Source organism: Berghia stephanieae, chromosome 6 (assembly GCF_034508935.2).
Source record: "Berghia stephanieae isolate SIO BIC M18660-M18661 chromosome 6, UCSD_Bste_1.3, whole genome shotgun sequence".
NCBI classification, from domain to species: Eukaryota; Metazoa; Mollusca; class Gastropoda; order Nudibranchia; family Aeolidiidae; genus Berghia; species Berghia stephanieae.
This window is the reverse complement of record NC_088365.1, coordinates 32,191,296-32,204,921: the sequence shown is the minus strand read 5'-3', so window position 1 is coordinate 32,204,921 and position 13,626 is coordinate 32,191,296. Positions and strand designations below refer to the sequence as shown.

Here is a 13,626-nt window from a genome sequence, read left to right as displayed (position 1 = left end):
TAAAATAGATTAATGAAAAAGGTAAATAAATAAATTAACAAATAAAAGGAACTCAGTTTTGATTGTCAAATGGAAGATAAGGATAACAAATATCAAAACCATAGCATGACCAAAAAATAGATCAATTTTTTAAAAGACGAAGAATATATAATGTCTTACAAATAAAAAACATTTCAAAATCAGACTTGAAACATCATACTGTCACATTTTTTATTCATTTGATTCAATAAACTGAACTTAAGGATTAATTATAAACACCCTGATAATGAAATTTCAATATTCCTACCTGGTTTCTTTTTGTTGTTGTCTCCTGATCATGATGATGATGATGAAGATGATGACAAAGTCAAGACAATTATGGGCATTCAGCGTATACATCAAATACAGATGGAAGGCATGGACAGCAGATGAATAAAAACATGGGTTATATTAGGGACAGGAAGGGAGGAGAGAGGTTGCAATATAAGGATGTATGTAATAACTTGCATCCACAGTTATGCAAAGACAACATTTCTCAAAAGACATGTAAAAATAGGGAAGGTATCCAATGTCATCAAAACAGAAAACCATTCAATGCATGCATATAGATGAAATAATGATAACATAACATTATGTCAAGGTTAGATTTGTCATCATTCACTTTTTACCATTTGTTAGAAATAAAGCTTGTTGGCATTACAGACCGGCCATAACCTATAAACAAAAAATCAGTATTTTCACTCCCAAAAAAAAATAATTTAAAAATCTGAAATTCAAGGGTGACTTAAGTCTGTCCCACCGCTGAATGCAGAATTTCTATTCTGGTTTATTACCTATATTCATTCTATACCCCGTATTCCTTCTCAGAATCTTATTGGAATCTTAGATGGATCATGTATATTCCATCTGGGAATGTTCTATAGGTTAACTCTACTGTCTCTAGGAATGTTAGATTGACTATCTATATTCTTTCTATGCATGTTTAATGGATTACCTAAAACCCTTCAAGCAAATTTCGATGGATTAGCTACATTTCTTAAAGAAATGTTCAATGGACGAGGAAAGCTTCTTAAAATGCTGCAGGAGAGGTCTGAATTGAAAAGTAAAATGTTTTCAACAGATATGCTGTAGTTCTGGGAAATTAATCTAATGGTGAGGAAACCAAAACTTATCTCCACAATCATTTTGTTATAAATTCATGTATGTGACCCACCATATCAATCTGGTATTATGTTATCGTGAAGTGAATCCAAAAAGTGAAATTAGAATTAAAATGATAAAAAATATGGAATTTTGGGTTTTGACACATTATGAAACTATATTCATTCTTTCTAAAACGATATATAAATGGAATCCAAATAACAAATATTTGACTTTAAATTTGATTTGCAGTGTCTAAATTCTTCTCCTTCTTCATTTTCTTCTCCTTCTCTCAGCTTATCCTGCATTTGGCAGGGTTAACATAATGAATGCCACGTCTTCATGCATCCTGGTTCATTGCATTATCTTCCTCCAGACCCAGTTCTTTCATATCACCCTTTACCCTATCCAATCATCTAGTCTTCAGGTGTCCCTTTTTTCTCTTTCCCGCTAAATGTATATCTAATACTTTATTTCCCAAATACTCCCTCTCTCATCTCTTAACATGTCCAAACCATTTCAGTGTCTAAATTACTCTAACATAATACCGTTTTATGGCAGTTGTCATATATGGGTTTAAAAATCCCAAATTTAACCAAACAAATATGGCGTGAAAAACTTAGTAAATCTATGGATACTGATTTTCTGTCCTTGTGAGTGGCAGGTCCGTTGTTAGAGCAGGGGTTATGCCCTTTATTGTTTCATGCATTTGTCAGTGTAGGGAAATCTTAACAAAAATGTAATTTGGTTGTTATGATTTGACATGACAAAGAAATTAACTTACAAGAAATAGAATTTAAAAGCGTAACAGACAGCAGTTATCTTATCTCTCATTTAACATGCGGAAGGGAGGCCAAGGTATAGGCAAGTCATTGAAATTCCAAAAAAGTATATCTGTTAAGATCAATTATTCCACATTTTACAATATCTTTATAATTTCTAAAGGAAATGGAAGATTTGATTTTAAAATGATTCTTGAAAAATTGAAATTATCAATTTTGCTTATATGTTGTTATGCAATGATAAACTTGTTATGGTTATAGAGAGTGTCTGAAATTCAGACACAATAATTAGAGGAAATTAGGAGAGGGAAGGTGTGGGAGGGGGAGGGAGGAGACGGACAAAAGATAATCTTGATTACCAAAAAGGTCCACATACCCTTCATCTTGTCGGCAGAAATGGCATTTGATGCTCCAATGTTTTTTCCAAATGTAGACATGGTAGGCAAGTATCCACCATCCGAAGATGAGTTTGATTTTCCACTCTGAATTTTTAAAAAATTAAATACATAAATAGTAAATCAAGCAGAGCAACCAGTCTTGTGTGTTGGGTTATATTTGGATTAAGCTGGTACTTGCTACTGATTTGAAAAGTAATCTATGGTACAGTACCAGAAAAACAAGATATGAATACGTAATGGTTTTTAATTTTGTTATTGCTCCTTTTTACTTAATTCCAATATCATCAATTGGAAAAACACATGACTTTCAAGCAAATATAACAGTTTCCAATTCTGATGGAGTTTGAGGATTTTTAGGACCCCTCTGACCATTCAGAAGTGATTGAGTAGCATAGTCTATTAATTCTGACAGAAAGTGATATACTAGTCTAATGCAGCTACCAGCCCAAAATGACCAGAAAATAATGAGCTATTTCATCTGGCTCTGTATTATAGGGAACTTTTCAGATTTTTATCTTGCTTACCCAAAGTCATCACTTTCCTGCATTTATTGGCATTTATTTATGAAATCTTTAATTAAAAAGTTATTTTGATCACCTTCAAATATATTGCCATGTACATATATATATTGACAGCCCTTGTATTGACACTATCAAAATATCATCATTACCAAATTATATCACAACGCTTTAATGGCAGTTTGTGTTGTATGACATGGAAGTATAAAATAAATGTTAAAATATAAATGGTGAAACTGTGGAAAAGTGTTACATAATTTTTCCTATTCATTAATTTTTATCTTTTCTTTTTCGTTTTAATCAATGTACCTGTAATCTGTTGGTAGATCCTTGATGGCCAGTCTCAGATTCTGCCTCTGATTCAGTCACAGTCTGAAAAAGAATAAAGATAGGACAATAATTATTAAGTGATGACGTACCATAATTGATATATCCTCTCTTTAAAAATATAGCCTTGTGGAGAACATTGTGCCATTTGAGTCAATAAAAAAATTATACGGCGCACAACTCTACTGGAAGATTTGAAAATTAGAAATGTATTTTTTACAGATAGATAAACAGATAACTTGATTTCCTTTTATAATTTAAAGTCAGTTTGAAAGTTTGTTAAGTCAAACAGATATCATAAAAATGTTACCGACGACACTAACACTCTCAAAATCAACCAATTTCTACACTCTAAAAAGTTGTCAGTTTGGCGTTTTTAAGCAAAAGCGTTGCATTCGAAATAATGTATTCACTTAATTACTTTAAGGATTTCAGACCTACACTAAGTTTTCAACAGTTTTCATCTATTAATGACATCAAGTATTATTATTGCCCCTTTGATGCTTTCAATGTGATGGTTTCGGGTGGATTATACCCAGGTTTAACTTATGGCCACACCCTCAAATCTATCTGTCCAGTAGAGTCCTTACTTCCGTTGTGTTGTTGATTTAGCGGTGATGTAGTAGTGTGTTCTCATTGCGTGTATGTTTGTGTGTGTGCGTGCGTGTGTGTGTGTGTGTGTGTTGTGTGTGTGGTGTATAGATGAATGAAGTTGACGTCACTCACGTCTTTGTTATTTATTTTTGCCATCCACGTTTATGAATACTTTTCACTTAACTGTATTACCAAGACTATAAAAGTTCATGGTTACACAGAGTTTTGTGTGTTGGTCCGTTATACTTCCGGATGGCAATGTTGTCAGCATTTTAGCCAAGTGCATACTTTCTATACATGTGTGTGTGTGTGTGTGTGTTTTGATATGTGGTTGCGTGGGGGGGGGGAGGGGGGGGGTGTCCATCAAGTACAGAAATTCCTGAGCAAGGAGGGCCGGGGGGGGGGGGTGTCCATCAAGTACAGAAATTCCTGAGCAAGGAGGGCCGGGGGGGGGGGGGGGGGGGTGTTTGCTAGGAACTGTCTGAGTGGCATTTTTCAGCAAATCGTGGCATTCATAGTGATATTATTCACTTGATCACATGACGGTATTCGGATTTACAGAAAACTTAAACCAGTTTCACCGATTAACAACATCAACTAATATTACTGCTGATATACTGTCGTTTTTATGCCACCGATGTGATACTTATTGCCCTGGGAAATATTTAGTTAAACGTTGTCGGCAAACTGTCAATTGGTTCTGTCTAGCTTCTGACCCGAACAAACCAAAAGTAGACAATTCGGGGACTTGATATTTTTCGCATTTGCTTCAGATTTTCATTTGACCTCTAATAAGTTAAGTAAAGGGGAGACATTCCGAAAGCTCCTACATCCCCAGTATTCTTTCAATTTGTATTTTCACCGGCGTTTATTTATTCAATTTGTCATCATATAGAAGCATTTTAAAAACTCTAGAACAAACCTTGATAGATTTGTGAAAGTTTAAAATTTCCTAATTTGACCATTTTAATTTGTGAAGAATGGAAGGTAGTGCAAAGCACTCCCAAGTAAAGCATGGTCAAGACTTGTGACTTATTGCTATTGATATCTACTGACTGATAAACTAAAATCATGCCGAATAAAGCATGGCAGCGACAAGCACATGTGCATCTAATCGTAATCAAGCTAATCAAGAAAATGATTCAGGCAATATCGAATGAAAATAGTTCTTTCCCCGCAAATTTGCGGGCTTTTTACTAGTATATATAATATATATATATATATATATATATATATATATATATATATATATATATTATATATTATATATATATATATATATAAATTAGAAAAATGAAAACCATGAAATAATAGTGCTCAACTTTTTGATAAAAGGAGATATTTATAAAATATTTCAAGTATAATTATGATCAACTTCTACAATATTCAATATTGTTCCGAGCATTCGCTGATGAGAGCAAATGCTCGAAACAATATTGTGGAAGTTGATCATAATTGAACTTGAAATATTTTATATATATATATATATATATATATAGGTTTGAAAGAAATAGTGAGTCAATATGACTATTCAAAAAGAAAAAAAAAAGAAAAGAAAAAGAAACTGATTTTAAGCAGATTCAAATGTGTAATGAAAGGAGTTATTTAATTGTTTTCTTAAAATGCCACTTCCTAGAGAAGAAATTACACGCAAATAAGAGTGGAGAGAAAAAACACCAGTGATATACATTTATCATTAAAATTTTGACATAAATTCTACTTATTATCATATATTATATCATATCATATCACATCCTATCAGTAATAGTAGTTATTTAAAGCTTTCAGATATTGGTTTAAATTTGTTGTACAAAAAAAAAGTATCAAATGAATCTCAAACTGCTCTCACTAACATTCCCATTTTAAGAAAAAAATAAAATAAATAAAACAAAAAAAAAACAAAAATAAAAGCAGCCAGTCACTAAAAAAGAATGCTACAATGAGTAAAGTAAAAACTAAATTACAATATCATGGATCTCCGACAACTCCTCATCTCGTTTGAAAGACACTCTAGTGGCTGAGTTCTTCCTGGGCGTGGTGGGTGAATCATTCCAGGAGTTCTCATCCCCTGAGGACTGCTGCCAGGAGGTCTGGCGGGCTGCAGCAGCAGAGGCGGCAGCGTGGGAGGCATGTTGAACACCGTGTCCATTTTTCATGGCAGGCTCTCCTTCACTCTCTGAGCCATTGCTGGCAACACTAGTCTTTCTCTTGAGGGATGAACGACTTACTGATTCTGGATCGAATATGTAAGAGAAATATATAATAACAATGGTAACCATCATAATCACCATCAACTATCATTATCATCATCATCATCATCATCATCATCATCATCATCATCATCATCATCATCATCATCATCATCATCATCATCATCATCATCAAAATTATCACAATCTTCTTTCTCCTCCTCCTCCTATTCCTCATCACCATCATCATCATCATCATCATCATCATCATCATCAGCAGCAGCAGCAGCAGCAGGAGCAAGAGCAGTAAAAGTACATTCTGGTAACATCAGAATCATGAACTTATAAAAAATATAAATAAAAAGTAGATTTTGGTTTGCTATACTTATGACAATTCACGATGGAGCTTATCCTTCAAAAACAATTTCTCTTTAAAGATGAACTAGAAACCATTTGAATTTTGGTGAAATGAATACCAAAGGATAATCTGGAAAGGATAATTCATATATAATAAAAATCAATAATATAAACTCTGTAGATGAAGGGTGCCACATCAGCTAGGTCTCGGTTCAAGTCCAATTCATGATAATTTTTATTTTCTCTGTATATATTCCTGGCATTTCTCAACACCCTTTATTTCCAATGATTACAGCAAGACCCTTTAATTCCAATGATTACAGAAAAACTAAAAAAACTATACCTCCATCTGTATCACTTTCTGATATGTGGATATTCTTCGTAAACTGCAACATGCTGATCTTCTGGGCGGGCTGGAAACAATGTAAACAATTAATTCTTGATGAACATTACAGATAATAGGATTTAAATTGATTAAATTCTTTCTTTTATCAAAAAGCAAGACACACACACACACACACACAAACACACACACACACACACACACACACATACAGAGAGAGAGAGAGAGAGAGCAAGAGAGAGAGAGAGAGAGAGAGAGAGAGAGAAGAGAGAAGAGAGAGAGAGAAGATGAAGAGAAGGACGAGTGAGGGCGGGGAGGTGGGGGGGGGGGGGGGGGGGGGGGGGGGGGGGCTGTGGGAGCAGGCGGGAAAGGGGGTAAAAAAGTAAAAAGACTAAAAGTTGAGGTAATCAATTTCTACAAAGCGAGCAATGACATGCATGTAATCACTACCAGTCAATTTGAATAATGTTGTCGGGAGGAGGCGGTGTAAAATATTTTTAAAATAGCAGTTTTCATTCCTAAAATGAATTTGTCTACATGTAAATAGAATGGTTAACGTAGTTTAAATGAACTACAAGGTTATAAAATTCAAACCTAGAGTGACCAATTTATCCACATAAACGTGAGATAATAAGGTAAATTTGTTTTTATTTGGTTGCTTGGTTATAAATTCACTATCCAATAATTATACGAAGTAAAGCTTTCAAAATATTGTAAAACAAGATAATGGGTGGCTCTACTGGATAAATAAACCCATTATTTATTATATTGTAAAGACATGAATAATTGGATAAGTTATATTCCTGTAATCACAACAGTTTAGCTTGTAATAGTAATGGACAATACAATGTAATGAAGATTCATAAAAATAACTCCTTTAACTGTCACATACAAGTAAAGTTACCTAATAGTTTCCTCACCTCTTTTTCTTTCTGAACAGTCAATTTGACCCGTGATTTTTTATTTTTTTTATTTGCTTTGTTTTGTTTGTTTTTTTTTTGGTTTTTGTTGTTGTTGTTTTTTGTTTTTTTTTTGGGGGGGGGGGGTTGTGGTTGTGTTTTGTTTTTTTTGGGGGGGGGGTTTTTTGTTTTTGTTTATTTGGTTGTTATTTATTTTTTTTTTTTCTAACATAATTTTTTAAAAAAAGATGAAATTTGAGAAAATAGGCAAACAAAAATGGTGGGGGGGGGGGAGGACATTAAAACTCCAAGCAAAAAACAAACAACTCAAAGGTCAGAAGAAAAAAAAAAAGCCAAAAAGATCATTTTCTCCCCGAGTGATCCCAGTCAAACAAAAATGAAAACAAAATGCAAGTCTAATTAAGGGATTATGATAGAAAGCTACGTGTAAGGGATAGAAATAGGCAGGAGGAAAATTGGACCATTCAAAATAGGGAGTGCTTGAATTTGGCATGCAAGAAAAGCATACACATGAAATCATATCATTAACAGTATTCAACACGTCAATGAATTTTTTTAAAATACGCCTTTGATTTCATATTTTTAAACAATATTTTCTTTCATCATAGGGTGGGGTGGGACGTAAAGCAAGTAGTGGATAAGAGAGAGAGAGAGAGAGAGAGAGAGAGAGAGAGAGAGAGAGAGAGAGCCAAAGAGAGAGTGAGAGAGAAATAGAGAGAGAACGGGCTGAGGGACAGAGCGAGGACTGAAGATGCCCAGTAAATAAGGCGATAAATGCAACAATTAGACTTTCTTGAATTGATATCGACAAAACAAGTGAACGAAATGTAAGTAAATGACATGAAAGTAACCAATGAAAATGAACAAGGATATTAATTATGGTAAAATACGTCACGTAAATTTTTTGTGTCAACAAAAACAAACAAATAAACAAACAAAAAAAAAACAAAAAGACAAATTAAACCAAAAAAAAAAAAAAAAGGACAGAAATCCTGACAAATTGAATCTTTTAAACAACTAATCACAATCTGACAAAGAAGGGATATACATGGATCAAAGCCCTTTCCAAGATAATTGAAAATGTAGCATAATCATTTTGAGCTCCATTTGTGAGGAGCGAGAGTTAAAGAGCAAAGAAAGAGAGAGAGGGTATGTTCTACACAGCATGTCTGCAACAACAACAACAAAAACCTCCAGATGTTAGGCTTCGTTGCAAGACTCCGCAAAACCGCATCGAGCCACTAGCCATCATAATTTTACCCCCTAAAAAAAAAAAGAAATAAAGGGGGGGGGAAGAAAGTGGGGTTATAAACGAAAAAATGTTTTTAAAAAACGAAATAAAAACTCACACAACTGATGATTAAAGCAACCCCGCGAGGAGATCCTACAAATGACGTCATGCTTTCTTCACATGATGACGAACTGTATGATTCGTCGTCGCCACTGTTGATTGTTGCCGTATCTTCCTGGGATTTCAATGAACTTCCAACGAGCAGTCGCTCACCTCCATCTTTATCTCCCAGATTACCGTCACCACTTCCATCAAAAGTAAAAGATCTCGTAAGTCCACCGCTACCACTACCACAAGTATCGCTGTCGATGTCAACATTGTCTTCTTCCTCTGATATCCTTGGTAATGAATGAAACCCCCTTTGGTTTGATGAGTGATCAGTGGTCATTGCATGTTCCTCGTCCGAATCTCCCTCACAATCAAGTGAAATAACATACACATTTTCTTGATTCAACTCTCCGGCTGGTGGGCTGGTCAAAATCAAGTCGTTAGAACACAGTTGTACATGATCAATTTTGATTTCCGCAGATTTAGAGCTCTTATCAAATTCCTCCTCAATTCCCTTTTCACCTCCTACCTCGCTTTCTCCTTTCATTCCTCCTCTCCCAACGCCCTCGACAACAGTAGAGGTAAAACCACCATGATCGCATTCCCGACCAACGTGTTCCACGCTTATTGACATTTCATCAGGGGATTTGGATTTTTCAGAATCCGTCACTCCCTGACTTTGTGTACACGATGACATCTCCAAAATTTCAAGAGGAGACCCCAATGACAATGTCATACAGTTTCCTCTTTCCATATCATTTTGAGAGCTATCTAAAACATAATTTTTAATGTTATCTGTTTTACAAATGTCACCATCGTTTGAACTTAAAAATGTTTCCGTGCGAGTCACAAGATCATGAGTTTCTGTTTCCACCGTCACAAGGGATAATTCACCACTAGGTGGAGAGGGACATATTTGATTCAATACCTTGTTCTGATCTTCATTGTCGACATTTTCCTGGCGTGGAGAAATGACTTCCGGGCTTTGATCAGTGTCATTATGGAGATATTCATTTTCTAAACCTTGTTCATTGTGCGGGCGTGCCATTTCTAAACTTTGCCTTAAGACATTTAGGTCCTTTCCATCATCGGTATGACTACAGTGTAAATTATCATCTTCGACATGTTCAGTAGTTGGACTTGCGCCAGAGATGTCCTTAGCAAATACTGTGCATTGTTCCAAATTCAACCTCATTGAACTCTCTGTATTGGTAAAATGTTCTTCATCAAGAGACGAAATACTCCTTATCAAGAAGCTGTCGGTAACTCGGCTTGCAATCTGACCAGCCATATATTTTATTGTTTTCAATTCTCTCGAGTTTTCTTTACCTCGGTAGCCGAATCTATTCCGTGGACGATATCCACTTCCAGCACCCCCACCCCCATCTTCACCACTTTCAGACCGCTTTCCTTGGAATACTGAATCATTTTGAGGTCTAAAATCTACTGACATATTACTTTCCCTCGCAATCTGTGAAATATCGCCCGTAGAGGAAGGGTCGCGTATTTGACTTTTTGATGATGCATCTTGATGTCGAAAGTCAACAGCATGGTGAATCTCTGGACCACGTGAATCCGGGGTGCCCGTCTGATCCCCTATTAACACATACTTGCCGGCTGGACTGTCATCCCAACCAAATCTTGTACTAGGAAAACGGGTCTTCACCAGACTGTATTTATCCTCAGTCTTGTGATAATGCGGTGGGGTCCAAACCCAGCCAAATCTATTTACTTTCGCCGGTAATTTCGTTTCGTTATTCTTTTTGTTGCTGTTGTTATTCCTGTTGCCATTGCCACAATCATTATCATTGTTTCTACCATTGTCAGCCATCTTTGAGTCTTACAGCAAATAAAAGAAATTAAGCAACGTTTGCCGATAGATATCAATGACCTCCACGCCTGGTCTTTTCCAAATCATTCTATAGTCTTCATTCAGCGAGGTAACCGTGCCTTATATTGATTGAAGCTAATGCTATGTGATATTTTTTTACATATTATTCAATACGATGCACATTAAGTACTTGTTGATATTTTCTCACACTCTTAAGTTAAAAATCTGACTGAGATGAGTCTTTGACATAAGATTGAATGATTCAATTTTGATCTTTTAAACACAATCTTTAGGGAGTAGGGGGGATGACAAGTTCCACCTGGACTAAAGTCAAAAGCAATCATGTCTAATCATTTCATCATGCATCCGAAACTCACAGACCTATCTCGTTTCTAATAATTCTCCTCAGAAAAGCAATGAAATATCCATTTTATTGGAACACCAAACAATGATGCCAGTTGGCACGAATGGGTAGAAAAGGAGAAAAACAAACCCAAGTCTCTCGTGCGCTAGTTTATCACATCATTCATTAAATGTTTATCAGTAATTGCTCTCTATTGGCATCGGGCGTCCACGACTATCAGGCTCATTGATACCACACAGGTGAAAGGTGTTGCAATCTGATTTATCCCTGTCGATGCATTCACTTTACATTTCCCTTGAATACAATCATCATAGAATGAGAAAGATTGATTAAATTACTCATGGAATAAAGATAATGAGAACAAGGATAATATGAAAGCAAGCATTGTAATTCTCATCTTTTTCTTTTTTTTCTCTTTTTTTCTTTTTTCTTGTTTTTTTTTTTTTTTGCCTTCTCATTATTACAAGTAACACTTTAACACAAAAAAATATACGGGCAAGCGGTTGAAGTAATGATAAGCCACTCTCCTTTAGATTGGAACTTCAAAGGTTCGAACCCTGGTTGTGACAAGCTTTCAAACGGATGTGTCGATTTTTTAATATGTGTCCTTCAATTTCAGTAATAAGTAAATTCCCTTCCACTAAAACATTCAATATTTTTTGGCACGAACGATCAATCCAAGGAAGATGAAAATCAAGAGCAGACATGTAAAGCTTCAGAAAGCAAAGCCTGGATGAAAAAAGTCATGTTTCCAGTTTACTCTTTTATCAATATATATGAATTATTTAACCTTAAAAACGAGAAAGAATAAATAAGGAGGGGTGGGGGGGGGGGGAGGGCGGAATTACATGAGAAAAATATTTGATATGATCGTGGACACAACTTTTGTTTATTTTGCTTTGTCGATTGCAAAGTATTTTTCTTAATTTAACTTTGATTCGTCTCAACTTTGAAATAGTTTGTGAAATGATACAGGCGAAATCCTTTTTTCATCCTAGTTTTGTTTTCCTGAAACTTAATACTATCTACTCTTTAATTGTTTTCATTTCCACGTTGCACAATTCGAATAACAAGAAAAACCGCACATATTTTACTACAAGTAACACAGCCATAAACGCACACGCCATAACAATACATCAGACGTAGACGAGACCCTTAAAAAAATTGATTATAGTATAAGACTGATCTGATCGTTTTCCTCCGTTTAAGGTCGGAGGCATAACATAGACCGTAAGCAATTAACCCTTTAACAGCGACTAGGAATCAAATCACCTTTCTTTTACTATTACCTTTATTTTTGATTTCATGTACTTTATTGCTTTGTAACATTACGCATAATAACTTTTATATCGTTTATTTATTAATTCTTGTACTAATTCACGTTTGTAAATCCAATTTCATCGTTTATTTATTAATTCTTGTACCAAGTCACGTTTGTAAATCCAATTCCTTATACGAATAAAGTTTATTTATTTATTTATTTATCTATTATCATCTCTTGTTATAAACGCAGGCTTAACCCTTTTCATCGAGATGAGTTACTACAATGGAGAACCGAGACGCATTGTAGATTATAATGAAAAAGAATCTCGCTTGTAAAGGGGTATAAATTATTCAATGTTATCTACAAGCAATCACCGATAACTGTTATAACAGCCCGACGGTATGTCAAGAACCGTTGTTAGATCATCTGCCAGCACTACAAAACAAACAGACAGGATAAAAGAAAAAGTAAAAATCCTCTTTCCGTTTTGAAATTCTTCTTAGTAGTAGACTATGTGGACTATAGCTAGCTTCAAACTCTAAAGTTAATTCAATAGCCAGAATGTTCATCGGAACTTGAACCCGCAGACCCCAAATCCATTGACGGACGTGAACAAACAAATAAACGAACAAAATCAAAATATGCTTTCAACTTATCTCTTTTCAAAGAAAATCGTAGTCTTTGGACTAGAGGATAAACAAAAATTATGACACTCGGAGAGAGGGAGAGAGGGGGGGGGGGGGAGGGGAGAGAGAGAGAGAGAGAGAGAGAGAGAGAGAGAGAGAGAGAGAACAAAACAATTACCATATTTCCACGGACCCTCATAACCCAAAACAATACAAATACTGAACAATAATTAATAATAATAATAATATAATAATAATAATAATATAATAATAATAAATAATAATAATAATATAATAATAATATAATAATAATAATAATAATAATAATAATAATAATAATAAACTGACATATTTATTTAATCAAGCAAGAGTTCAACATGAAGTACACAAAAGATTATATTGGTTCTTTTTCGTGCAATGCTAATGTACTGCGGGCCCTCTTTTAAATCCCCAAATATTCAAATCAGTGATATCGATCACGATAAACACAATACTGCGTAAACAAATAACAAGCCCTTGACAGAAACAGATTCAACGACAAAACCAACAAAGCAATGTCCCAAGATACACAACATAACATAAAAAGGTGAATTAAAATGTGACCGAACTGATCGATGAATACCTGGTTTAAATACGTACTAAGAATAAAAATATT

At 34.8% G+C, this 13,626-nt stretch overlaps 1 protein-coding gene across 28 annotated transcripts in view; it reads right to left on the bottom strand.

Moving 5' to 3' along the window:
* The window catches only part of LOC144974877 (ankyrin repeat domain-containing protein 26-like), a 92,258-nt gene that overhangs the window by 67,894 nt on the left and 10,738 nt on the right, over window positions 1-13,626 (bottom strand). For 15 of the 28 annotated variants that reach the window (XM_078918307.1, XM_078918316.1, XM_078918313.1 and 12 more), the window contains exons 1-6: window positions 8,897-10,797; window positions 6,628-6,697; window positions 5,703-5,971; window positions 3,127-3,189; window positions 2,278-2,383; window positions 287-310 (exon numbers count right to left, since the gene is read on the bottom strand). In XM_078918307.1, coding sequence (XP_078774433.1) covers window positions 287-310; window positions 2,278-2,383; window positions 3,127-3,189; window positions 5,703-5,971; window positions 6,628-6,697; window positions 8,897-10,717 — 2,353 coding nt within the window. In that variant the 5' untranslated portion in view covers window positions 10,718-10,797. Of the gene's footprint in view, window positions 1-286; window positions 311-2,277; window positions 2,384-3,126; window positions 3,190-5,702; window positions 5,972-6,627; window positions 6,698-8,896; window positions 10,798-13,626 lie in introns of those variants that run through there. The other 13 variants (XM_078918321.1, XM_078918330.1, XM_078918328.1 and 10 more) reach the window with 3 other exon arrangements.